Source organism: Vombatus ursinus, unplaced genomic scaffold (assembly GCF_900497805.2).
Source record: "Vombatus ursinus unplaced genomic scaffold, bare-nosed wombat genome assembly UNPS02014818.1, whole genome shotgun sequence".
NCBI classification, from domain to species: domain Eukaryota; kingdom Metazoa; phylum Chordata; class Mammalia; order Diprotodontia; family Vombatidae; genus Vombatus; species Vombatus ursinus.
The window spans coordinates 48,145,490-48,170,877 of NW_020954596.1; the positions used below are offsets into that span (position 1 = coordinate 48,145,490).

At 36.3% G+C, this 25,388-nt stretch overlaps 2 protein-coding genes across 7 annotated transcripts in view; one reads left to right on the forward strand and one right to left on the reverse strand.

Annotated features, from left to right (window-relative positions):
- KLHL5 (kelch like family member 5) overlaps positions 1–15,136 on the forward strand; it is a 127,340-nt gene extending 112,204 nt beyond the window's left edge. For 4 of the 6 annotated variants that reach the window (XM_027836160.1, XM_027836162.1, XM_027836161.1 and 1 more), the window contains 2 exons: positions 5,744–5,915; positions 10,081–11,329. In XM_027836160.1, the coding sequence (XP_027691961.1) occupies positions 5,744–5,915; positions 10,081–10,137 (229 nt within the window). In that variant the 3' untranslated portion in view covers positions 10,138–11,329. Of the gene's footprint in view, positions 1–4,254; positions 4,375–5,743; positions 5,916–10,080; positions 11,330–14,565 lie in introns of those variants that run through there. The other 2 variants (XM_027836158.1, XM_027836159.1) reach the window with 2 other exon arrangements.
- LOC114023500 (WD repeat-containing protein 19-like) overlaps positions 12,615–25,388 on the reverse strand; it is a 181,736-nt gene continuing 168,962 nt past the window's right edge. The window contains exons 36-37 of the mRNA XM_027836165.1: positions 21,932–22,055; positions 12,615–12,695 (exon numbers count right to left, since the gene is read on the reverse strand). Of these exons, the coding sequence (XP_027691966.1) occupies positions 21,941–22,055 (115 nt within the window). The 3' untranslated portion in view covers positions 12,615–12,695; positions 21,932–21,940. The remainder of the gene's footprint in view (positions 12,696–21,931; positions 22,056–25,388) is intronic.

Sequence of the window (25,388 nt, forward strand, 5' to 3'; positions counted from 1 at the left end):
TGGTGCATGTATGTTTAGTAATGACATTACTTCATTGTCTATGGTGCCTTTTAGCAGGATGTAGTTTCCTTCCTTATGTCTTTTGATAAGATCTGTTTTTGCTTTTGCTTTGTCTACCCCTGCTACCCGCTACCCCTGCTTTTTTTTTTTACTTCAGCTGAAGCATAATATATTCTGTTCCAGCCTTTTACCTTTATCCTGTGTGTATCCCTCTGTTTCAAATGTGTTTCTTGTAAACAACATATTGTAGGATTATGGTTGTTAATCCATTATGCTAACAGCTTCTGTTTTGTGGGAGAGTTCATTCCATTCACATTCACAGACACTATCTGTGTCTTTCTCTCCATTCTATCCTCCCCCCATTTATGCTTTTCTTTCTCCTTTCTGTCTTTCCCTCCTCACTAGTGTTTTGCTTTTGACTACCACCTCCCTTGGTCCCTCCCTTCTATTAGCCCCCTTCCTTTTCTTCCCCTTTACCCTTACTACTTCTTCCCTCTCTTCTCTCCCCTCTTCCCTTTTCTTTTCCCTTCCCCCTCCTACTTCCTATAGGGTAAGTTAGATTTCTATATCTGATTATATTATTCCCTCTTTGAACCAGATCTGATGAGATTAAGGTTCAAACAATGCTCATCTCTCTCTCTTCTTTCCCTCTACTGTAATAGGTTTTTGTGCCTTTTCATATAATTTACCCTTGTCTCCCTCTTCCTTTCCTTTTCTCCCAGTACAATCCCTTAATTAGATCCACTTAATCCATTTAGATCCATTTAAACCACTTAATTAGATGTTTTATCATTACATCAAAGTCAACTTATACCCACCCCCTCTGTCTTTTATTTTTTGTTTGTTTTTGTTGGTTTTGGCTAGGCAATGGGATTAAGTGACTTGCCCAGGGTCACACAGCTAGTATTATGTGTCTGAGGTCGGATTTGAACTTAGGTCCTCCTGAATCCAGGGCTGGTGCTCTATCTAATGCGCCACCTAGCTGCCCTGCCCTCTGTCTTTTAAATGATATAATAACAACACAGTTCTCAAGAGTTATCTTCAAGTGTCATCTTCCCTTGTAGTGATGTAAACGATTTGCCCTTTTTTTTTTTCTGTCCTGTTTACCTTTTTATGCCTCTCTTGAGTCCTGTATTTGAAGATCTAATTTTCTGTTGAGCTCTGGTCTTTTCATCAGGAAGGTTTGGAAGTCCCCTATTTCATTGAATGTCCATCTCCTCCCCTGAAAGATTATGCTCATTTTCGCTGGATAGTTGATTCTTGGTTGTAATCCCAGCCCCTTTACCTTGTGGAATATCGTATTCCATGTCCTATGATCTTTTAATGTAGAGGCTGCAAGGTCCTGTGTAATCCTGACTGCGGTTCCATGATATTTAAATTGTTTCTTTCTGGCTGCTTGTAGTATTTTCTTTGATCTGGTAATTTTTGAATTTGGCTACTATATTCTTTGGCATTTTCAATCTGGGATCTCTTTCAAGAGGTGATTAGTGGATTCTTTCAATGACTATTTACCCTCTGGTTCTAGGACCTCAGGGCAGTTTTCCTTGATGATTTCCAGAAAGATGCTGTTCAGGCTCTCTTTTTCATCATGGTTTTCAGGTAGACCAATGATTTTTAACCCAATGATTTTTAGATTGTCTTTCCTGGATATGTTTTCCAGGCCAGTTGTTTTACCAATGAGGGATTTTATGTTTTCATCCATTTTTTCATTCTTTTGCTTCTGTTTGACTGATTCTCACTCTCTCATAGAGTCATTAGCTTCCACTTGCCCAATTCTAATTTTTAACGAATTGTTTTCTTCTATTAGATTTTGTCTCTCCTTCTCCATTTGACCCATTTTACTTTTTAAGGAATTTTCTTCAGTGTACTTTTTTTTTGTTAAGAAGTGTAACTTTTGTTAAGAAGTGTAACTTCTTAAAAGTGAGTTTTTGTGCCTCCTTTTCCATTTGGCCAATTCTTCTTTTTAAGGAGTTTTCTTCAGTGTACTTTTTTTTCCAGTTGACCATTTTATTTTTTAGGGACTTGTTTTCTACAGTTAATTTTTGTCCTTCTTTTTCCAATCTATTGATTCTCTCTTACATACCTCATTTCTTTTCCCAGTTTTTCTTCTACCTCTCTTATTTGACTTTTAAAATTCTTCTTGAACTATTCCAAGGCTTTCTGTGCTTCAGAACAGTTCATATTCCCTTTTGAGTTTTTGGATGTGGGTATATTGACAATATTGTCCTTTTCTGAATTTCTGCCTTGATCTTCCCTGTCCCCACAATAAGAATCTATGGTCATTGTATGTTTCTTTTTGCTCATGGTGTTTACTTATTTCTTGACCTTTAAAAAAATTGAGCTCTCCTGCTAGAGAGCAGGGGGCCACTGACCCAAGCTTCTTGTGCTGGAAGCCTAGGGCCTGGTCACTGGCTTTGTGTGCTGGGGCCTCAAGTGCTGGCAGTAGGAGGCTGTAAGGTTCTGGCAGCTTACTTAGTGTTGGGCCTGAATAAGCAACACTGTAGCTCTAGGGGTAAGGGTGAGGAGTCTGGCCCCTGGAAAATGCCTGCTCACCCAGGCCTTGTGCTGCTTTCTTTGGCTACTGTTCACCCGGGCCTTGCACAGGGATGTTTTGCTGCTGGAGGATGTCTGTCAGCCCGGAGCTTTACCTGTTAAGAGTCGTGCTTCCCAGAGTTTTGCTGAGGCACCAGGAGACTTGGCTGCCAGAGAATGCCGTAGCACATGGTGGTTTTCCAAGCAGGTGTCCCCTGCCCATACTGAGGCACTTGGGGTCCTGGTATTGGTGATTGCCTGCTCTACCATCTGGGGTTCAGGATCTCCCCCGGTATACTAAGATGCGGTTCTTGCTAGCTTGCTGAGATACCTCCCATTTGTACTGCTTCTCCTCCCCCAGAGCGAGAGGGGCCTTTCCCATTAATCCCCCAAGCTTCCTAGGCTACAAGACTGCTGCGCTCCATCTTTCTACTGGTTTAGCTGTTGCAGGATTTTTCCTGGGGTGATATTTTCTGGGCTTTCGGAGGTCAATAAGGGAGGGTAAGAGCAACTTACTTCTTACTCTGCCATCTTGGCTCCTGGAAGTGAAACCCATAGTTATTTTTAATGACATTTCTCTTTCTAACTCCTTTTACTAGGTTTTGTTGGTTATATATAATAATGCTGATTATGTACGTAGATTTGTCTTATATCCTATAACTTCTTATTTGTTAAAGTTAGCAAATAATACATGAATAATAAATTAATAGAATTGTTTCAATTAGTTTTAGTTGACTGAAGTTCTCTAACACCATTATATCATATTCAGAAGTAATTAGTTTTGATTTCTCTTTGCCTATGCTCATTCTCTCAATTTTTTTTTCTTGTGTGATTGTTACCACTAGCATTTCACATAATATGTAAAGTGGTGATAATAATGGGTATCCTTTTTTTCCCCTTGATTTTTTTTTTTGGAAAGCTGTCAACTTTCTCCATTACATATGTTTACTCTTAGATTTAGATTTTAAAAAAATATTTACTATATTAAGGAAAAATCCATTTAGTCTTATGATTTCTAGAGTTTTTAAAAGAAGTGATTGTTACACTTTTAGCATCTGACAAAATCATGGTTCTTATTTACATTAACATGTTTTATTTTATCATCTTTCTTATACGGAACCAACCCTGTATTACTAATATAAATTGAACCTGATCATGATCTTTCTAATATATTATTGTAGACAATTTGCTAATATTTTATTTTAAATATTTTATTAATGTTCTTTAGAGATATTGGTCTTTTCTTTTCTGTCTCTGCTTTGTCTCTCCTTGGTTTAGTTGTCAAAAACACATTTGTATCATAGAAAGAGATTGGCAGGGTGCCTTCTTTGAATGTTTAGATTTATTAAACACTTGATTACTATGATCATTTACTACTGCGTATTGTGTACCTAATCTAATCCACTGATCACTGTATTTCTTAGCGAGTAAGAGATTGTTTTGATGATTGCCACTTTGTAATATATAGTTTGAAATCTGGTACTGCTGGGCTGCCTCCCTTCACATTTTTTTTCATTGATCCCCTTAATATTCTTGATCTTTTATTCTTCTGGATGAATTTTAGTATTTTTTTCTAGATCTATAAAATAAATTTTGATAGTTTTATTGGTATTGCACTGAATAAGTAAATTAATTTAGATAGAATTGTCATTTTTATTATATTGACTCAACCTAATACCTTTATTCACCAGAAAGATGAAGGCTATTAAAAATATTTTATAGGAAATCCTGAAAAATAATGTGTGCTCCAAATAAAAAGAACCAAATATTGAGATCTGGCATACTGGGAAAAAAATGAAGAAATATATAATAAAGGCAATGTTTTTTTAAATGGAAATTTGCCCAATCAAGTGAAAAGAAGCCCGAAAAGTAAGTTAAAAATTAGGTCAGCCAAAAAGTCATTCAGGACGTAGCTTATAGGATACTACAAAATCAATCATAAAAGAGTCTTTTAATATTTCAAACACATGCCAGCCAAAGAGTGAGATCACCTAATAATCATCATCAAAAGAGAATTAACAAAGAATCAATGAATTATGTCCATTAATCTTATTAAGAGAAATTCCCATTCCCAAATCACAGGATCAGATGGCACTCAAGGGTTTTAAAGGAACTCAAACATGAAATTGCATAAACACGTACCTATTAGCCAAACTGTGTAACCTGTTAAACTAGCCACTATGCCAGAGGCCTAGCAAATTGTCAGTGTAGAGCTATCCATGAGAAGCATTCCAGAAAAGACCCTAGGCCTAGTTAATCATAATAAAGAACAAAACTACTGAGTATTCAAGCAAGTTTAACATACTTCAGAGAAAACATGATTCCATAAAGAAGAAATAACATTGCTTTCATTCTTTTAGCATGTAAATAATCTTATGGACAAGGGATAATAACCAATGGCTACAATGTATTTTCATACTGGAGTTTCACACTAAAAACTCTTTTTTAAATTGAGTTGCCAAAAAACTAGAACCACTTTTTCTTGAATAAGGAATTATCTTACATAAAATAAACAAAGGGTAAAGGATATATTAGATGCTAGCCTAGATGAAGAACTATTAAAAATGGATACATTCAGGGGATAGGTGCTCAGATCAGTCTTAGTTAACATTTTAAAAATAAATTATATAGAAACCTAACAGTACCTTGGCACATAGCAGACAGTTAAAAATACTTATTGCCTTGGCTTGGACATACATAATGAGATGTATAGATTTGCAGGTGATGTCACTTACTTTCTTCTGGGCAAGATCTCATGACACACTATAACCGACCAAGAAAGTGACTGATAAGCTTCATGTGTATGATCATGTATTAAGCAAAAGTAATCTGGACTATAATTAAAAGGTGGTAAGTTCTGAGGTCGTTATTATAATCGGTCTAATGAAATACTATAGTCAAGAAAGCCAAGCCAATACTGTGTTGAGGGCATTAGAAGAGTATCAAAAATGAAACAGAAAACATTATTCTACCATTATGTAAAAACAGGGTTCTTTTATACCCAGTATACTGCATATAGTTTAGTTTTACTTACATATATTAAAAATACTTTGAGGACAATAGGATAACAATACATTTTTTAAATATTTTTTATTCTTCATAAGAAGATTCTCAAATTCTTAGATTTCCAATAAATTTTGTGAGATCCTGATTTTTACATTTAATGCTTAGGGGATGTTATAAGAGAACTAGTATTACAATTATTTTTCAGATATGATCCCAAAACTGATATGTGGACTGCAGTTGCATCTATGAGCATTAGTAGAGATGCAGTTGGAGTATGTTTACTTGGCGACAAATTGTATGCAGTTGGAGGATATGATGGACAAACTTACCTTAATACAGTGGAGGCCTATGATCCCCAAACAAACGAATGGACACAGGTATGCTATTTAATTTCTTTCTTTGATCCTAGTTATATTTTTATTAAAATGTTTCATAATTTCTCATCTTCACATAATATATATATAGTTTATTTGAATCATAGACTTGTTAGGAGTTAGAGCGGGTCTTTTCTGGTGGCAAAGAATTGGGAAGTAAGGGGATGCCCATCAAGTGGGGAATGGCTGAACAAGTTGTGGTATGTAATTGTGATGGAATACTATTGTGCTATAAGAAATAATAAGCAGGATGGCTTCAGAAAAACCTGAGAAGACTTATATGAACTAATGCAAAGTGAAGTGAGCAGAACCAGAAGATTTTACACAGTACAAGCAATATTGTAACAATAATCAGCTGTGAAAGACTTAGTTACTCTAATCAATACAATGGTCCAAGACAGTTCTGAAGAACTTAGGATGAAAATGCTATCCACCTTCCAGAGAGAAAGAGAACTGATGAAATCTGAGTGCAGATTGAAGTATACTTTTTACTTTATTTTTCTTGGAGTTTTTTGGGGCGTAGTCTATGTTTTAAAGCACGACTAATACAAAAATATGTTTTGCATGACTACACTAACCAATATCAAATTGCTTACCTTATCTTTGAGGGTAGTGGGGAGGGAGAGAGAGAATTTGGAACTCAGAATTTCAAAAACCAGTGTTTAAAATGTTTTTATGTGTAACTGGGGGAAAATAAAATATTAAATAAATACTTTAAAGAAATTTTTTTTTAAAAAAGGAATTATTACTGGTAGGAACTCTAGAAATAATTTACTCCGGTCCCCTCATTTCCTATATGTGGAAACGACCTCAATAGATCAAGTGACTTGCCTAAGATTACAGAAACAGAAAATGTAGCAGGGCTAGAAGTCAAACCTACGTTCTCCAACTGCAAATCCATTACATCTTAAGAGCACATATTAGATCAAAAATCTACAAAAAATGCTTTTGGAACAAGCAGACATCACTTCATTGAGCAATAGTAAAGGCTGATAAAAGGTACATACCATTGGATTTGTTAAATACAATTGAAAGTGATTTACCTTGGGGGCAGCTCGGTGGCACAGTGGATAGAGCTATGGCCTTGGAGACACTTATTAGCTGTATGACCCCGGGCAAATGTTCTAAAACCAGACCATTACTACAGACAGAGCTGTTCCCCAAATATCATTGACCTATTAAAAAAAAATTAAAAACAACTTTTTAAATTGATGTTGCCATGCCAGATACTCATAATCTCCAGTCTTCATGGAACAGAAAGCTTTGAAAATATGGAAACATAACAGAGAAGATCAGAATCCTGTGAGAATAGACTGAGGTACTTTGAAAATGCTTTTAGTGAGCCAACAGGATAAGCTTATATCTTAATATTTTTATTCAGTTGCAAAAAGTAGCTCTTTTATCTACCTGTGCAACAAGTCTATAGAGCATTAAATGTAAAAGAATAATAATTGGAGGAAAGCAACTTGTCCTAGTACTATTTCTTTTTGAACTCCATCAAAAAAAAAAAAGATGAGAGGAAGGAGATAATGAAAATAATAATAATGGTGACAACTTATATTTTACATAGCACTTCACAGATTACATACAAACCTATGAAATAGATAGTACAAGTAGTATTGTATACATTTTATAGAAGAGGAAACAAGATCAAAAAGGTATAATTACTTACCGAAGTCATACAAGTTATATCAGAGCCAGCATTTGAACCCCAGGTCTTCTGATTTCAAGCTTGGGCTGATTACACCTGGGGGACAATGCACCTACATTTTGGAGTAAAAGGAAGAAGGGCCATTTAAGGAGAAAGGGGTATCACAATTGAGGAAAAGAAATTGTGTAGTTCAGTGCTATAGGAAACAAAGAGCTTTTTGTAGATTTGGAGGTATTCGAGAGGATCACATGCCACAGCTGAGAAAAAAAGCCACCAGATTTGATGATTCAGACTTGGTCATTCCTGCCATTTCAGAGTATGTTTTAAGTAGAGTGAAAGGATTGCTGTTGTTGTTTGTCCTTTGTTCTCAAAGAGGACCGTGACATCAGGAAGGTGATGCCATGACTTGCAAGTGAATTGGATTTAAGTGAGAGAGGGCCGTGCAAAGGCACCAGCCTCACTTTCTCCTTCAGAGTCATCTGGGCCGAAAGGCAAGATATAGTTCAGGATGACTGGAGATGACCCCCAGAGTAGAAGGAAGTTAAAGAATGGGTAAGTGGTGAGGAAATATAGCCAGAGAGCATAGAGATTTTGTAGTGAAAGGAAAGGGAGGAGGCTAGTGGCTACCATATCAAGGTCATATCATTATTGTTTCATTCATTTTATGGCATGTGTATTTGTATACACTAATATATGGTATAGCTTAAAATCACTCCACTCCCCCATCTGCTCTGGTATAAATTCATAGGATGACATTGCGTTAAATAAATTATACAGACTAAATTTTCTAGATAGTTGCCATGACAACCTTTACAATTCAGAAATGTAAAGACAAGTATTAAGCTGTACATTTGAAGAAAAGCTGAATATTACTGACAGAAGTGTTGATTGTAGACATTTAGGGCAACCCATGAATTATGGCAGTCACATATAGCTTAATTTTTTTATTGTTCATAGGCATACAATAAGAAGTAAAATGACTGAACCACGTAATTGGGTTAAAAGTTCCCCGTTGAAATATTTATTTACATTTCAGTAATTTTCCCCATATTTTAGCGTAAATGATATATACTGCAGAGACATCCTGGTAGGGCTAAAATAAAGTTTATTTGTAGCTTATATTAGAAAAAGATCAAGTTTTCTCCAATATTGTCAATCTAATTACAATTACATATTTAGATATGTATTATATATAATAACTGTACACACAAAAGTGCACTCATAAATTTTGTGTGCTGCTGCATTGTGTACTCATCTTGTGAAACCCTTTCACCAACACTTTTTGGGGAAAGGTAAATGAGATATTTCCTGAATTAAAAACTTTTTTGAAATATGGTTAGGTATCCATCCTAGGGAGCTAAAGACAGTAGAGAAAACAATTTGTCTTCTTAAGTACCTTTTTCCCTCTAGTCTACTCTGCTCAAAGCAACCTTAAAAAAAAATTATTGTTGCCCACATTATGTCCTATGCTACTTACTTCCCACAGTGCCTTGTTTGATGCTGAGAGCAGAGACTCAGAATATGGAGTTGAGGGATGAAAATTTGATAAATTTTCCATTTGGAAAACTAAGAAAGTCAGATGGTTTATTAATAGGTAGAAATTCAATCCCCACACAGGACCTATTTACAGTAAATCTATTATTTCAAATTAAAACAACTTTGAAAAAGTTAATTCATTTTAAATCCACCAAAATGTCATAGGATCATAGATTTAGATTTAAATCTGGAATGATCCTCAGTCTTCCCTCCTCATTTTACAGAAGAGAAAACTAAAACCCAGAGTTGAAGTGACTACCCAAGGTCACACAGGTAGCATAAGAGTATGATTTGAACCTCTAAATCCTTGAACTGCAGAGCCAGCGTTCTTTATACTAAACCATGGTATCTCTAGACTCTGTGCAAAGATAGAGGCTTATACTCCATCTCATTATATTCTTCTTAAGACTCTGACCTGGGCAGCCCTCAGCCCAGAGAAGATACTCAATGTAAATCAAGTCTTGTTGACTGATCAGGTGTCCTAAAGTTAAGATATTCCAGGAGGTGGCAAGCACAAGAGGTACTCCTGCATTTTTGTATGCCCAGTTATTATACATCTATATCTAAATATGCAATTGTTATTAGATGGCCAATATTGGATAATAGTTGGTCATTTTTTAACATAAACTATAAATAAAATTTCATTTAAACCTTCACTTTCTAGTATATCCCTGCAGTGTATATCACTTACGCTAAAATATGTACAATGCTACAATGACCAGTTGTACATAAAGAAAATTGTTAAATAATCTCTAAACTACTAAAAAAAAGGAATCACCTTTCAGCAAAAGGCATGGAATAGTTGTATAATACACAGATCTAATGATAACCCATTAGACTATGAGCTCCTTGAGCAGGGACCATTTTTTGCCTTTCTTCGCATCCCCAGAGCTTAACATAGTGCCTGGCATGTATACCTGGCATTTGCTCTTTACAGAAACATAATGAATATGGCTGTCATGTTATTTCTTTTTGTTTTAGGTTGCACCATTGTGCCTAGGAAGAGCTGGGGCATGTGTTGTGACTGTAAAACTATAACCTAATAATTATTTTATACATGAAGATAATTTACTCCTTTATAAAATCCTAAGACAAATGGATTACATTTTAAGGAAATTTCAAGTGCAGCATGTCTTCTGTCAGGTATAAGGTATCTGATGTGAAATTGAAGATGAAAAGGGGGAGGGATAAATAAATAAATATTAAGCACCTTTTTAAAAATAAGATTCCATCATTTTCATGATAAACTAATACAGGTAGACTGATAATGAAATATTATCAGTTAACTCTTCCATACAGAAACAAATGTCAATCAAGAATTTCATTTATTCATAGCTGGAATAAACCATTATCTAAATTTAGTTTTGTTTTTCATAATGTAAATGCACCAACTTAAAGAGCTCTAAATGCCTCCTCTGCCTTGTAATTAAATATAAACATATGCATCCTCGGTGCACTTTTTCACCATATCTGAGGTTCAGAAACTTTTTTATTTAACCAAAGCCTCAGCAGCATCTTATGATAAACAATATTCTAATGAATATTTTTGGAAAGAGCTTTATTATATATGTACTAGATGTGAACTTTATAAAGAAAAAGAGTTCAATTTATTCCACTCAGCAAATAAAAAATGTGTAAGGTAAGAACCCAATAAAAATATAATATGGACTTTTGGGGGAATGTTTCGACATTCCACTAAATCTAGTTAACCAAGAGAGTTACATATCATGTTTTCAAAATGCAGTTGAATCATGATTTTGTAGTAATTTAAGAAATACAATCTTATTTGGGGAAAAAATATGTGTTTCCTATAATCTTACTCCTACACATGACAGATATCCAGTCATAAGGCAACAGCTCCAAATATGGGGTGGGGGGGGGTTTCCCCTTATTATAGACATGCTTTTTGATTTATCTTTTGATATTATTATAACTAAATTACTTTATTATTTCATGTATGTTTTCTTATATTTGTATTTGCTTCTTGTGCCTTGTTTCTTATGTTCTGCACAGTATATATAACTCATTATTGTGCTTCACTATAATAGACAGCTTGAAAAAATTAGGTTCCATACCTGGTTGGAAATGTTTTTAAGGTGCCTGATGCCTAAAATACATATTTGTATATTTGTAAAGTAAAGTACATACGTGAATGTTAATGCTCTCAGTGAATTATTTATTGTTTACCAAAAAAAGAGCAGAAACATTTTGTGATGTTTGTAATAAAGTTTCATCTCTTAATGTAATGATCAATATTGAGTATAAACTAAAAAAAACTTTTTAAATATAATTTTATGATTAATGTGTTTTCTTGTTTGTCTCTGTCCTGAATATATTTGTGGGAAGAAGAAAAGGAGCAAAAAATATTAGGACAGAGAGAAGATTTTTAAAAATCAGAACATAGTCATATCATTACCTTCCTACAGTTACTAAAGGAATTATTAGAATCTGTGATTTGAAAGAAAGCTCTTCTGACTAAATCAGAAATCTTTGATATGTAATGCCAATGAAAAGTCATTCTATCAACTCTTTACCTCCCTCTGGGGTTCCAAAGTAAAGTAAAGCTTAGAAAAAATATGTCAATTCATAGTTTTGAAACCTAGTCAAAAGGGGTTTTTTCTTTAAAGATCTTTCTGCAAAAAATTTTGTCAATTAAATAATTCATCTCCCCATTTTACTGCCTAACATTGGAGTTCTTCTACACATCTATTTGTAGCAGCCACTGTTCTAAAGCTAGCCAAAAAGAGTATCATAATATATGGTCATCAACTCTCTTCCCCAATCAGAAGTTTCATGGATTTTAGAACAGGAATCATGGAGTCAGGAAGAACTGGTTCTGAATCCTACCTCCAGAATTTATGTGATCCTACACAACTCACTTTGCTTTGATTTCCTCATCTGTAAAACAGGGATAAATTATACATGTAGCACTTTACTCTCAGAGCTGGTGGGAAGGTCAAATGAGGTGTATGTATGTATGTAAAGTGCTTTGAAAAACAAAGCACTATATAAATAGCAGCTATTGGCCTCTTCCCACTGTGGCTGACTCCCTTTTCTCATTCCAAACTACTTACTATTCTTTACATTAATAAACAAAAGCTAGAAGGGTTGATCGTCCAAATCGTCTGTAGGCTCAAGCTAGGGAAAAAATTTAAATCTTTTGTTTCAGTTATTGTACAATTTTAATAGGATATTTAAAAAATCTGGCAAAAAACATGGGATTTCTGAAGGAATTTTTTTTTAAAATTCCACACCATTCTTGGTCAATTTAGTCAATCTAAGAAGTTTATTTATACTTTAAATATTAGTACAGTTTGATTTAAAAATAATAAACATAAGAAAATATTACACATCCATACCAAATGATATGCCTATCAATTTATAACATGTTTTAGATAAACAATAACAAAGTATTTCATCAGAAGCATTCTTCATCTATAAATAAATCATAAAATTCCATACAAATGTTATCTAGCAATTAACAACAGATTAACTTTGAAAAAATAAAAAGTCATTATTAATTAACTTCATTTTCTCTTTTAGAACATATCCAATTAAGGAGGTTGCCTTAATGTCAGTAAGCTGGATTGAATGGTCTGAAAATAAAAAAAATATTTTTGTTAGTGCTTGGATTATCAAAGAAAACACAGAAGACCATTATTAGAGTATGGCTTACCATTGCATTGATTGGTTGAATGGATCAAAATGTAGTACACTCCACATCCAAAATAATGACATACCGTAAAAGCCTGACATAACCTATATTTAGCACAATCTTATATTCTAACACCTAACACTAGCTATAAAAGGAGAAAAAGTTCTATTTGTTGCAGCATTCTAAAGGGGAAGACTAAGTGGCTTTATCAAAATGTATATATTAGTAAAACTATCAAACAATAGATTCCCCTTAATCTAGTCTGCATGAAGAATTTATATTCATGAATAGTCAATTTTTAAAATTTCTCTGGATCCTGGCAATCTACTCCTTAAAATGAAAAGATTATTAACTAATCAGACTAGAATACAACTTTAAAGTCTTTTTTAAAAGTCACCTTTAGTAATAATAGTATCATCAATGTTTTGGTGGACTCTCATAAATCTGAATTTCTGGTTTTGGCCATTTACAGTTCAGGCTGGAACTAGAACAGATACGAAAGGCAGATATAGTGTTTTAAGAATAAACTTCAGTCATGTCAACTTGGTGTGTTTTTACATTCGATGTACCTTGCAAGATTGTGTCAGTACAGTATAGTAAATGCTATCTGGGCATAGGTAAGAAACTTTCTAAAATACTTAACAATTTAAAGATAATAAGGTGCCATTTAGTAAGCTGCCATTTCCGTGTAAAGTGATGAGAATACATTAAGCATACTGAATGAACTAAATGGATTCAAAAGTGCTATTATTTTCCCCTTCCTTAACTCATATTATTCCCCTCCAACATACACCAGCCAAACTAAAATATTTACCAACTCTCAAAATGGCTGTGCTAAGGAAATACAGAATAAAGGTCTTATCATAACAGGATTCATGAAGAAAGGCTTCATGGAGAAAGGAAACTGTTAGCTGGGTCTTGAAGAAGGCGATTGACATAGATCAGCAGAAAGAAGTATAGATGTTAAATGCTGTAACATTTCTATACCTTATATTATCATTAAATTTATATGTAAATATCACTTCATATAAGGTATAGATATTTTTAAATGTACACCTTAAATGAAGTGTTTATATTTAAGTTCTTGTATTTTTTTATGTCATTGAATTAGTATTGGAAGGGATTTTTAGTGATCATTTAGTCTAAACTCCCTGATGCATGAATACTTTCTACCAGATCCATGAGGAGTCATCCAGCTCCTGCCTGATCACTTATAGTAACAAGAAATAAACAGACATCTCTGAGGAAATTATATTATTATGATGATGATGATGATGATGATGATGATAATAATAGCTGACATTTATGTAACCCATATTACATGCTAGCTAGGCACTGTGCTAAGTGCTTTACAATTATTATTTCATTTGATCCTCACAACAACCTTGAGAGGCAGGTGCTATTATCCTCATTTTACAGATGAGGAAACTGAGGCAAACAGGTGATGTGACTTGCTCAAGATCTCACAGCTCATAAATGTCTAAGGCCAAATTTGAATTCAGGTCTTCCTTACTCCAGGTCCAGTACGCTATCCACTGGACCACCTAGCTGCCTTGAATATAAGTAGGCACTTAATGAATATAGGTTGCAATCAACTGATTTATAGTGAACCAAAATCTGTTTTCTTCTCACTTCTACCCACTGGTCCTGATTATGCCTTCTAGATCCATACAGAATAAGTCAATTAGTTTTCCACACAAGCATTCTTTAAATATCTGAAAGACAGCTACAAGGTTTTCTCTAAAATCTTTAATTCTACAATCTAAAAAACTCATGTTTCTTAACTACTTGCTCCTATCATATGGTTTCAGATTTTCTCACCATTCTCACTGTCATCATGTGGAAGTGCTCCAGCTTGTTAATACTCCTTCTGATTTGTTATACCCCAAACAAAACACAAGATTCCAGATGTGGTCTGAACAAAGCAGAACATCACCGATCTCAGAAGGAAATTCAGAAATCACCTATTCCAGCCCATGTCTATAGAGGAATCCCCTAATAAATGGTAATCTAGCCATCACCTGAAGTCATTTCATTGCACCATGGTACAGATCACAACTCATTTAGCCCTTGTCCTATGCCAACCTTTTCTATGTTTTACCAAAGATCTTCTACACATGCACCCAATATAACAGAAACTACTGTGCAGGTCTTTTTTTTTTTTTTTTTAACACTTTGTGAAGCTATTCGTTGATTATCCTTATGTACTTAATAGGCCCACTCCTTTTTCTGATCATACATTTCCTCAATGATATCCCTTACATCACTTTAAGGTATAAGTTATCATTCAAAATATGCTGCATGAGTGGATTCAGAACTGGTTAAATGATTGGATCCAAAGAAGGTCATTACTGATTCAATGTAAACTTGAAATGAAGGCTCAAGTGCGAGGACCTATGCTTGGTCCTACACTGTTAATTTATTTTTTTTATTTTTTAAATAAATATTTTAATATTTTATATTTTTTATTTGTTTTTATTTTTAACATGTGTTTTTAAAACTTTGGGTTACAAATTTTCTCCCTTCCTCCCTCCCCACCCACCCTCATTGAAAAGGCAAGCATCTTGATACAGGTTATAGATGTATACTAATGCAAAACACTTCCACAGTAGTCATGTTGTGAAAAATTAAGTATATTTCCCTTCATCCTATCCTACTCCCCACTTATTCTATTCTCTCTTTTGACCCTGTCCCTCCTCAGAACTGTTTGCTTCTGATTATCCCCTCCCCCCATCTGCCCTCCCCCCTATCGACCCTCTGCTCTCTTGTCCCCTTCCCCCCTTATTTTCCTGTAGGGTAAGATAGATTTCCATACCCCATTGTGTATGTTATTTCCTTCTTAAGCCAAATCCTATGAGAATAAGATTCTCACCTTCCCCCATTTCCCCTCCACTGTAAAAGCCTTTTCTAGTCTGTTTCATGTGAGATAATTTACCCCATTCTACTTTTCCCTTTTTCCTTCTCACAGTATAATCCTCTCTCACCCCTTAATTTTATTTTCCAGCTATCACCCCTTCATCTTCAACTCACCCTTTGCCCTCTATCTATCTATCTATCTATCCATACATACATAAAATTTTTTTCCTTCTCACTGCCCTAATACTGACAAAGGACTCATGAGTTACAAATATCATCTTTCCCTGCAGGAATGTAAACAGTTCAACCTTAATAAGTCTCTTATGATTTCTCTTTCCTGTTTACCTCTTCCATGTTTCACTTGAGTCTCGTATTTGAAAGTCAAATTTTCTATTCAGATCTGGTCTTTTCCTCAAGAATGCTTGAAAGTCCCCTATTTCACTGAATGACCATTTTTCACCCTGAAGGATTATACTCAGTTTTGCTGGGTAGGTGGTTCTAGGTTGTAGTCCTAATTCCTTTGCCCTCTGGAATATCATACTCCATGCCTTCCGGACCCTTAATGTAGAAGCTGCTAAATCTTGTGTTATCCTAATTGTGTTTCCACAATACTTGAATTGTTTCTTTCTGGCTGCCTGCAATATTTTCTCCTTGATCTGGGAATTCTGGAATTTGGCTACAATATTCCCAAGCGTTTTCCTTTGGGAATCTCTTTCAGGATGTGATTGGTGGATTCTTTCAATTTCTATTTTGCCCTCTGGTTCTAAGACATCAGGGCAGTTTTCCTTGATAATTTCTTGAAAGGGGGCAGCTCGGTGGCGCAGTGGATAGAGCACTGGCCCTGAAGTCAGGAGGACCTGAGTTCAAATCCAGCCTCAGACCAAATACTTGACACTTACTAGCTATGTGACCCTGGGCAAGTCACTTAACCCCAATTGCCTTAAAAAGAAAATTTTTTGAAAGATGATGTCTAGGCTCTTTTTTTTTGATCATGGCTTTCAGATAGCCCCATAATTTTTAAGTTTCCTCTCCTGGATCTATTTTCCAGGTCAGTTGTTTTTCCAATGAGATATTTCACATTCTCTTCTATTTTTTCATTCTTTTGGATTAGTTTTATAGTGCCTTGATTTCTCATAAAGTCACTAGCTTCCAGTTGCTCCATTCTAATCTTTAAGGAAGTATTTTCTTCAGTAAGCTTTTGGACTTCCTTTTCCATTTGGCCAATTTTGCTTTTTAGGTCATTCTTCTCCTCATTGGCTTTTTGGACCTCTTTTGCCATTTGGGTTAGGCTATTTTTTAAGGTGTTATTTTCTTCAGTGGTTTTTGGGGTCTCCTTCAGCATCACTCTCAGTTTTCCCTCTACTTCTCTTACTTCTCAAAATCCTTTTTGAGCTCTTCCATGGCCTGGGACCAATTCATATTTTTCTTGGAGGCTTTGAATGTAGGAGCTTTGGCTTCATTGTCTTCTTCTGGTAGTATGTTTTGATCTTCTTTGTCACCAAAGTAAGATAATATATAGTCTGACTCTTTTTGCACTGCTTTCTCATGATCCTGGCCAATTACTTGAGTTTTAAATTCTTTGTTAAGGTAGGGGTCTGTTTCCAGTGTGGAGAATGTACTATCCTAAGCTTCAGGGGTTTTGTGCAGCTGTTTTCAGAGATATTTCTAGGGACCTGTAGATTTTCAGTTCTTCCAAGGTACTATGATCAAGGGTGAGGTATTTATTGCTTTCCTGGCCTGTACTCTGGTCTGTAAGTGACCACAAGTACTCTTTTCTGTCTTGGAACTGTGAGGAGGATTTTCTCTTCACCACCATTAGAAGCTCCACCACACCAGCACTCTTCCTTGCCCCAGGACTGCCACCCAGAACTGTGACCCAGATCCAAGCACGGGCAAAGCAAGAGAATCCTGCACCAGCAGAGTAATCCCTGCAATCCTTCTCTGATCAGCCACTCGATTCCTCCTCAGTCTGTGAGCGGGAAGCTCTGGAAGCAGCCTCTGCCCCAGGGTCGCGCTCAGGGAATGGGGCTGGGACCTCACGCTTCTCTCTCACTGCAGACACAGACTTTTCCTACTGACCTTCTAAGTTGTCTTTGGCGTTCATGGGTTGAGAATTCTGGAAACTGACACAGTTGCCCTCGATTCAGTCCTCTGAGGCTTGCCTCAGGTTTGCTGAGGCCTGCTTTGCCTGCACGCCCATGCCAAACTGTGCTCCTCTCCCCACTCAGCGCAATATACTTTTACAATAAACCATCCAGGCTGTCTTGGGCTGTAAATTTCTTTCACTCTGTCTTTTTGTGGGTTCTGCTGCTTTAGAATTTGTTTGGAGCCATTTTTTATAGGTATTTGGAGGGATTTGGGGGAGAGCTCAAGCAAGTCACTGCTCTTACTCCACTCTCTTGGCTCTGCCCCCCCCCCCCCACTGTTAATTTAAAAAATGACTTGGATAAAAACATGAAAAGTATAAGTATTAAAGTACACTGGATGACAGTATTACAAAGCTCTTAAGGCTAGATCCTTTCATGAATGGTCTGTATTAAATGGCCCAGAGGTACTTTCCTAATTTCAAATTCTTTGATTAAGCAACATCTATTATAATGAAATTTGATAGAAATAAATGTAAAGTCTCATACCTGAGTTCAGAAGTTACCTTCACTAATAAAAGATAGGGGGAGGGATAGTTAGATAGCAGTTCTTATAAAGCTCTGGGGTTTTACTAGACTACAAACTAATTATGAGTCATCAGTGTGGTATGACAGCCAAGAAAGCTAATAAATACAAATCAGAGGATGCATTAAGAGAAGCACAGCATCCAAAAGTAGAAAGATGATAATCTTATTATATTATTCCATGATCAGACCACATAGGGAATATTTAATTCAGTTCTAGGCATCACATTTTAGGAAGAGAATTAATAAGCTGGAGGATGCCCATAGGAAGGCAGCCAGGACAGTAAAAGGCTACAAATTCATGCCATATGAGGACTGGCTGAAAAAACTGGGGATGGTTAGCCTGGAGAATTGAAGACTTGGGGAGTGCTGTTATTGCTGTTTTCAAAATTTTAAAGAAGCAAAAATAAAGTTGATATAAGAAAAAATTCCCTAGCAATTAGAAATATCCAGAAGTGGATTAGGCTGCTTCAAAAGAAAGTATGTTCACTCTCAGGTAAGCTCTTCAAGCAAAGGCTGGATGACTTCTTCTCCAGTATATTATTGTAAAAGAGTTCATTTTCTAGGCTTGGTCTAGATTAGATGGCTTCTGAAGCCCCTTCCAAATCTGAAATTCTGATTCTGTGATCTTGTTAATGTCCACCACTGGTCAAGAATTTTTTAGACAAAATTCTGATACACTTATTTAATAAGTAGCCCATCTATGCTTTTATTCAAATTATTGATAAAAATGTTGAGCAAAACAGAGAGACGGGGACAGGTAGATGATGATCCACTAGAGACCTCCCTCCAGGTTAACAAGAGATCCATATATCAACAGTCTTTCTATTCCAAAGGTCAACCAATTCTTAATCCAACTAGTTTCCTTTGTTTTCTGAAATCAAGATACATTAAGACAGTGGCATTTCTCTGATCTACCTATCTAATAAATAGTAAAAAAGAAAACCAAAAACAAAAACAAAAAAATAAAACAAGGAAATGAGGTTAATCTGGCATGACCTGTTCAGACTGAACAAGCTGGTTCTTGGGGATCACCTCTAAGTGATCATAAGAAATTTCCCTAATCTGTTCCAGAATTTTGCCAATGAAATTTGCCAGTGACAATTCTCTTATTCACAATAACTCTTCAAAGGTTACTGACTTACTCAGCAATCATAACTACAAGGTTTTCTCCAGTGCTTTCTGTGGTGCCATGGAGTGTTTCTGTACCCTATAATTCCAGGATTTTTTGGTACCTTCTTCAAATTTAAAGCTTCCTGAACTTCCCCTAGAGCTTACTGGTTCTAAATGTTTTTTCACCACCCTGTCCCCCTACATGATTCCCTGATAGGAGCAAAGCAATCTTTGTAAGTGAATTAGAAGTTTTACTGTGAAGTACTACAGAGGATTATACAAGAAGGAGGGGTTGGGAAGAAAGGCAAGTAAAAAATAAAAAACAGTTCAAACTTCTTACAGTTTAATCACGGTCCTCAGTGCCAATTAGAGGATATATGTCCATTTTCTGTACCTCCTCCCTCCAACCTACCTTTCTTTTTCTTAGTCTGGGTCTTGATTTTAGCTCAGACACGGTTTCATCACTGTACAGCCCTCTGAAATCTGCTTCTTTAGTCTAATAGCATATAGTAAGCTGGGGCCTAACCAGGGAATTTCCTCAAAAAGTCCTCCAATTCAGTCACCTCATGATGTTAGCCTCAACCCACCAATCACAGCCTTGGTTCATGCCATACCCTTGAACTTGGACACAAAAGGATGCTTCCTACATAGGCCTTACCACCACCTTTTCCCTCTCTGAAAGCTGCTACATTCTAGCCCATGGGTGGGAAACCTGCAGCCACAAGGCCACATGTGGCCTTCTAGGTCCTTGGGTGCAGTCTTTTGACTAAGTCCAAGTTTTACAGAGCAAATCCTTTTGTTAATGGGATTTGTACTGTGAAGTTTGGATTCACTCAAAGGGCCACAACTGAGGACCTAGAGGATCACATGTGGCCTTGAGGCTGTAGGTTCCCCACTTCTGTAGCCCTTGATCATGCCCTGGATCTTGCCATCCCTCACAAATTGCCACCTCAGTGTTCAAGAATTCTGAAATCCCTTTATCTGACCATAATCAGTGAAAAGAGGCTTTTCACTTCTCTTTCTGCCTACTCTTATATAATCCTACTCTTCATCTGCACCACGACCTCCCATCTCTGTTCTACCATGTTCATAACAATTCTCAAATCTACCTATCCTGTCCTAACCTCTCTGCAGATCTCCAGTCTCACATGTCCAGCGACCTTTCAGACATCTTAAATTCAGCAGTCCAAAACAGAACTCACTACCTTTCCCTCAAACCGTGTCCCTCTCCCATTTTCCTATTATTGTTGAAGGCAAAATCATCCTCCCAGTCCCTTAGTCTCACAAGCTAGGTGTCATCCTCAACTTCTCACTGTATCTCATCCCCCAAATCTTATTCTGGTGCCACGGCCTATCAATTTCACCTTTGCAACATTTCTCAAATATGCCCCCTTCTCTCCACTGATACTACCACCACCCTAGTGCAGGCCGTCATCAGCTCTCCCCTGGATTATTAGTTATCCTGCTGGTGGATCTGCCTGCCTCGAGGTTCTCTCTACTCCAATCCATCTGCCATTCAGCCTCTAAAGTAATTTTCCTATAGTGCAGGTCCTTTCATGTCCCTCCATAACACACACACACACACACACACACCCTTTACAATCTTCTCACACTCTGCCCCTAACCATATACTCTTTGATCCACTGACAGTGGCCTTCTTGCTGTTCCTGGAACAAGGCAGTCAGTCTCTCAGTTCTATTCAGGCTGTCCCCCGGGCTTGGAATACTCTTCCTCCCCATCTCTGCCTCCTGGCTTCCCAGCTAATATCTCATCTTCTACAGGAATTACTTCTTAACCCCTCTTAGTCCAATGCCTTCCCTTTTTTAGTTATTTCCCTTTTTCCTGTATATAGTTTGTACATATTTATTTGTTTGTTGTCTCCTCCATTACATTGTGAACTCTTGAGGGCAGAGGCTGTGTTTTGCCTCTTTTTTGCATCCCCAGAACTTAGCGCAGTGCCTGGCACATAAGTGACTGATAGATGGGATGACATAGTATCATTGCATATAATATGTGCACAGTGCTACTAGAGCAACCTATCATTTCTATCCCTTTTGGAGAAGGTGTAACTTTTACTGATGTATTCTAGTAGTCTCATCCTATCAACTTTTAACATATTAAAATACTCCATTCAATTCATTACCTATATCCCAAGTATTGACATATAGATATCTTGAACCATTATATATTATTTATATCCCTCTACCCCATTTTGGCCTGTGCATATTTTAAGACATGCATAAGAATATATAGTTAAGTCTAAATTTTTGTTTTTTGTTAGTACTAGATGTTTTGCTATCTCTCCTGTTAGATTTTAAGCTCACTATAAGTAGAGATTTATTATACCACACTCTCCAAATTTCCATACAGTGTTATGTCCATAGAAAGGGGTGATGATAAGGATAACTTATTACCCTACAGTCACCTACACAGCTAGATAATATGGCTGATATGAAATGAACAAATTTTTACATACATTCTCATAACTTTTAAAATTAATTTTTATCATCATTGATTAAATATTTGCCACAGCATTTACCTGAAACCATTAATGATCCCCTGCTTCTGGCTTGAGATAAGGTGTACAGTCAGCAAATTTTTTAATATTAGCAGTGTTCAATGTTTCTGAACACATAGGACAAGTACTTTCTGTATGCAGCATTCTGTTTTTTTAAAAAAAATTAGAGACAAGTTGTATGTTAATATCTGTTTTGCTAGAAAATTATAAAGCATTAACTACAACTTACCACTGAGTGTCATTCCCAAGAGAATCTCCCCTTTCTAGCATTAGAACTGTTAGCCCTCGCTTCTAATATGCTGTAGAGCTCACTTTACATACCCCTGGTATTCATTAGAACCATTCCAATTAATGTGGAAAAAAAAAAAGTGTTAGGTTTCCTTTTGCCTATCGCTCTTCTCATTCCCACTCTGTACATAATTTTAACTCTGAAAATACCTTAAGAAAAGCTGTTCTTAGGGTCATCCTAACTACCTAACTCTCTCCTCACTCAGCCTACATTGGCAGGTGAGAATTTCCAGCCCTTGATGTAAAACAGTCCTTAGGGTATCACTCTTAAACTGCCAAATACTTTATGTACAGCTGGAAATTTTTCTCTTGAAAGTAAGACATGAATCATGCTGTATCATTTGATGGTTTCATTAAAAAAATTCCCTTACCTTTTCATTCTAAAAAAAAAAAGAAAGAAAAGATGAAAGTTTATAGTGTTGAGGTTTACTTATTTGGCATTATTTTGCTATGTTTTATTCAGGTTTCCATTTTTTCTTTAAAAATATTAAGTTAAAATTTTTACTTTTAAAAAAAATAACTCTGTCGTATCATCTATTAACCCTGTTTCTTTATGTTGGCAAACTCTACTAACAAGGGTTTGGGAAATGATTTGCTACCAGATATCCCTCAGTCAGAAAATAATAAAAGGAACTGTCCATAAGTTTCAGAGTAAGGTTAACTATGAAGAGGATGCATTCCAACAATTTTCACTTCATGGTCAGAAGCTTTACAGCTAGGTGGTGCAGTGGGTAAGAATGCTGGGCCTGAAGTTAGGAAGACTCATCTTCCTGAGTTCAAATCTCGCCTCAGACATTTAACTAGCTGTGTGACCCTGGGCAAGTTACTTTTGCCTCAGTTTCCTCATCTGTAAAATCAGCTGGAGAAGGAAATGGTAAGCCACTCCAGTATCTTTACCAAGAAAACCCCAAATGGGGTCAAAAAGAGTTGGAAACAACTAAAAAGGGACTGAACAAGAGCAACAAGAGGCAGAGAACACATTTCAGGATCCAGATTCCCTCCCCTTCTGTAGGACACTATCACTCATGCATCCTTTTCAGCCCCTTCAATGAGGAAAGCAGCAGTCTTGGTTCACCTAGTACTACTTCATCTCTGGGGACAGTTCTCTGACATATGCCATGGTCCAGCTGACACCTCACTCAGAGATGACCGGGCCCATGGGAATCCTTGGGGTGTCGCTCTTCTCGTGCCGAGGCATACCCGTGAAAAGCCTGTCCCTGAGGTAGCACCATTGCCTCTTATTCTGCCGCTGCCACTACTGTCACTGACGCAGAACTAAAAGGACTGGAACTTGTTCAAATTTGCTTCTCCAAGGCAGATTTTGTTAAAAGCAGCTTTATTCTCAGAGGAGTTGTTAGTAAGAGAATTTTCTCTTTTTTAAATTAAAGGCAAGTCATCACCAAATATTAGTTTGATTCAATTCAATATTTTATTTACACAGTTTATTACTAAACTGTGTAAGGTACCTAATCATTATTGATGATATAATAAGTGAATAATGTAAAGAGTCAGTGGGCCATCTTCATTGAAAAGAATAATCAGGGGTGGAGTCAGCAACTGTTTAGTCATTAAAAAATCTACTGCTTCTTGCCTAAGATGTACAATCAGCTTCTTCTCACTTCTTTCCCTTTCCCTCACTCCCCACTATGTCCAGATCAGTGATTTTAATACAGTGAGATTTCCCACGATGTAGGAACTCCCTGCACCACCAACACGTTTATAGCATTCCTTCACAAAGTGTTCTTGTGATACCTCATCATGTTGCAGAGATGAACGTAAGTTCTCAAAGGCTATGCTAACAAAAATCAGTCAACGGTCAATATGCATTTAACAAGCACTTAATACATGCCAGGTGCTATGCTAAGCCTTTGGGATATAAAGAAAGGCAAAAACATAAAACCTGCCCTCAAGCTTTGGCAGGTTCTACTATGCTGAAAAGCTTCAAGCACATGATTAATTCTTTGGCTATGGCAATCCATAAAACATACCAAAAAAAAAAAATGCAAAACAGTCCCCGGTACTTTGCAAACTCTTTTCACTTACGTGATAATGGTGAGAATGATGCACAAGGGGACAGAAGGTACCAAGAATTACAGAGATTTTAGCATGTCTACAACCCTTAACTTAGCTGTTGATATGCTTGACCAGTACCCAGCAAGCGGATATATTTCTTTTGGAAGTGAAACATATCAATATTAACATTTTCACTATAAATGAAACAAATAGATAAAAGGAAGGTTCCCCTCAATGAAGGATGGTTTATAGCTTTCTCCTTGGAAAGGACAATAAAGGAGTTGGCAGAGTTGGTTTAAATGTGTATCAAGGCAACAAGATACAGTACTTCATGGGATAGTGGTTATCTCTTATTGTCGTGCTCACAATAAGATTGGCAAAAAGGCTATTATGAAGATAACTGCAGCTTATGCATCAATAGCTGTGGCAGAGGATAAGGAGGAAGAAGAACCTTTATGAGTCTCCAAATTAAATCGATATAGACTTCAAATACTTTAATATTCAGTGAGTAAGGAATAAGAGACCAAGAGTCCTATCTATATTTCATTAATATTTTCTTTTGAGAAGAGAATCTGGAGCCAGTGTACTTAATGGACATCAGATAACATCACACAAAAAAGATCATCTTTTTAACAAACAAAACAGTTTAATTACCCTCTGATTATTAACACCCAGCAAGGCATACAATGGGGACGTGCATACGCCACAAAGATCTTTGCCACTCTCATGGGCAAAGTACAACTTGGAGTCCAAGTTGAAGAACTCCCTATATCTAGTGAAGTTCTTCACATACTTCCTGTTTGTGGATGATATTATGCTGATTACATCAATCACTGCAAGAATACAGAGTCACCTAAATGAGACCCATAATCACTGACAAGGGTTCACACTAACTATCCTCAAAGAACAAACCACATGAATGAAGATGATTCATTGTCCAGATTATGATATGCAATTCGATGGATGAACCATAGATCTTGCCCATTGATACATATATCTTGGACAGAAACTTCAATGAGGAAACTGGACCACAATTGAAGAGGAATGTATATGGAAATTGTACAATATTTTTTAATGATCCCCAAGCTTCATCCTGAAATGAGAGACTATATTTTTAATAACAGCACTTTTTCAGTGACCCTGAATAAAAGCCATTATACCATATATATACATACAC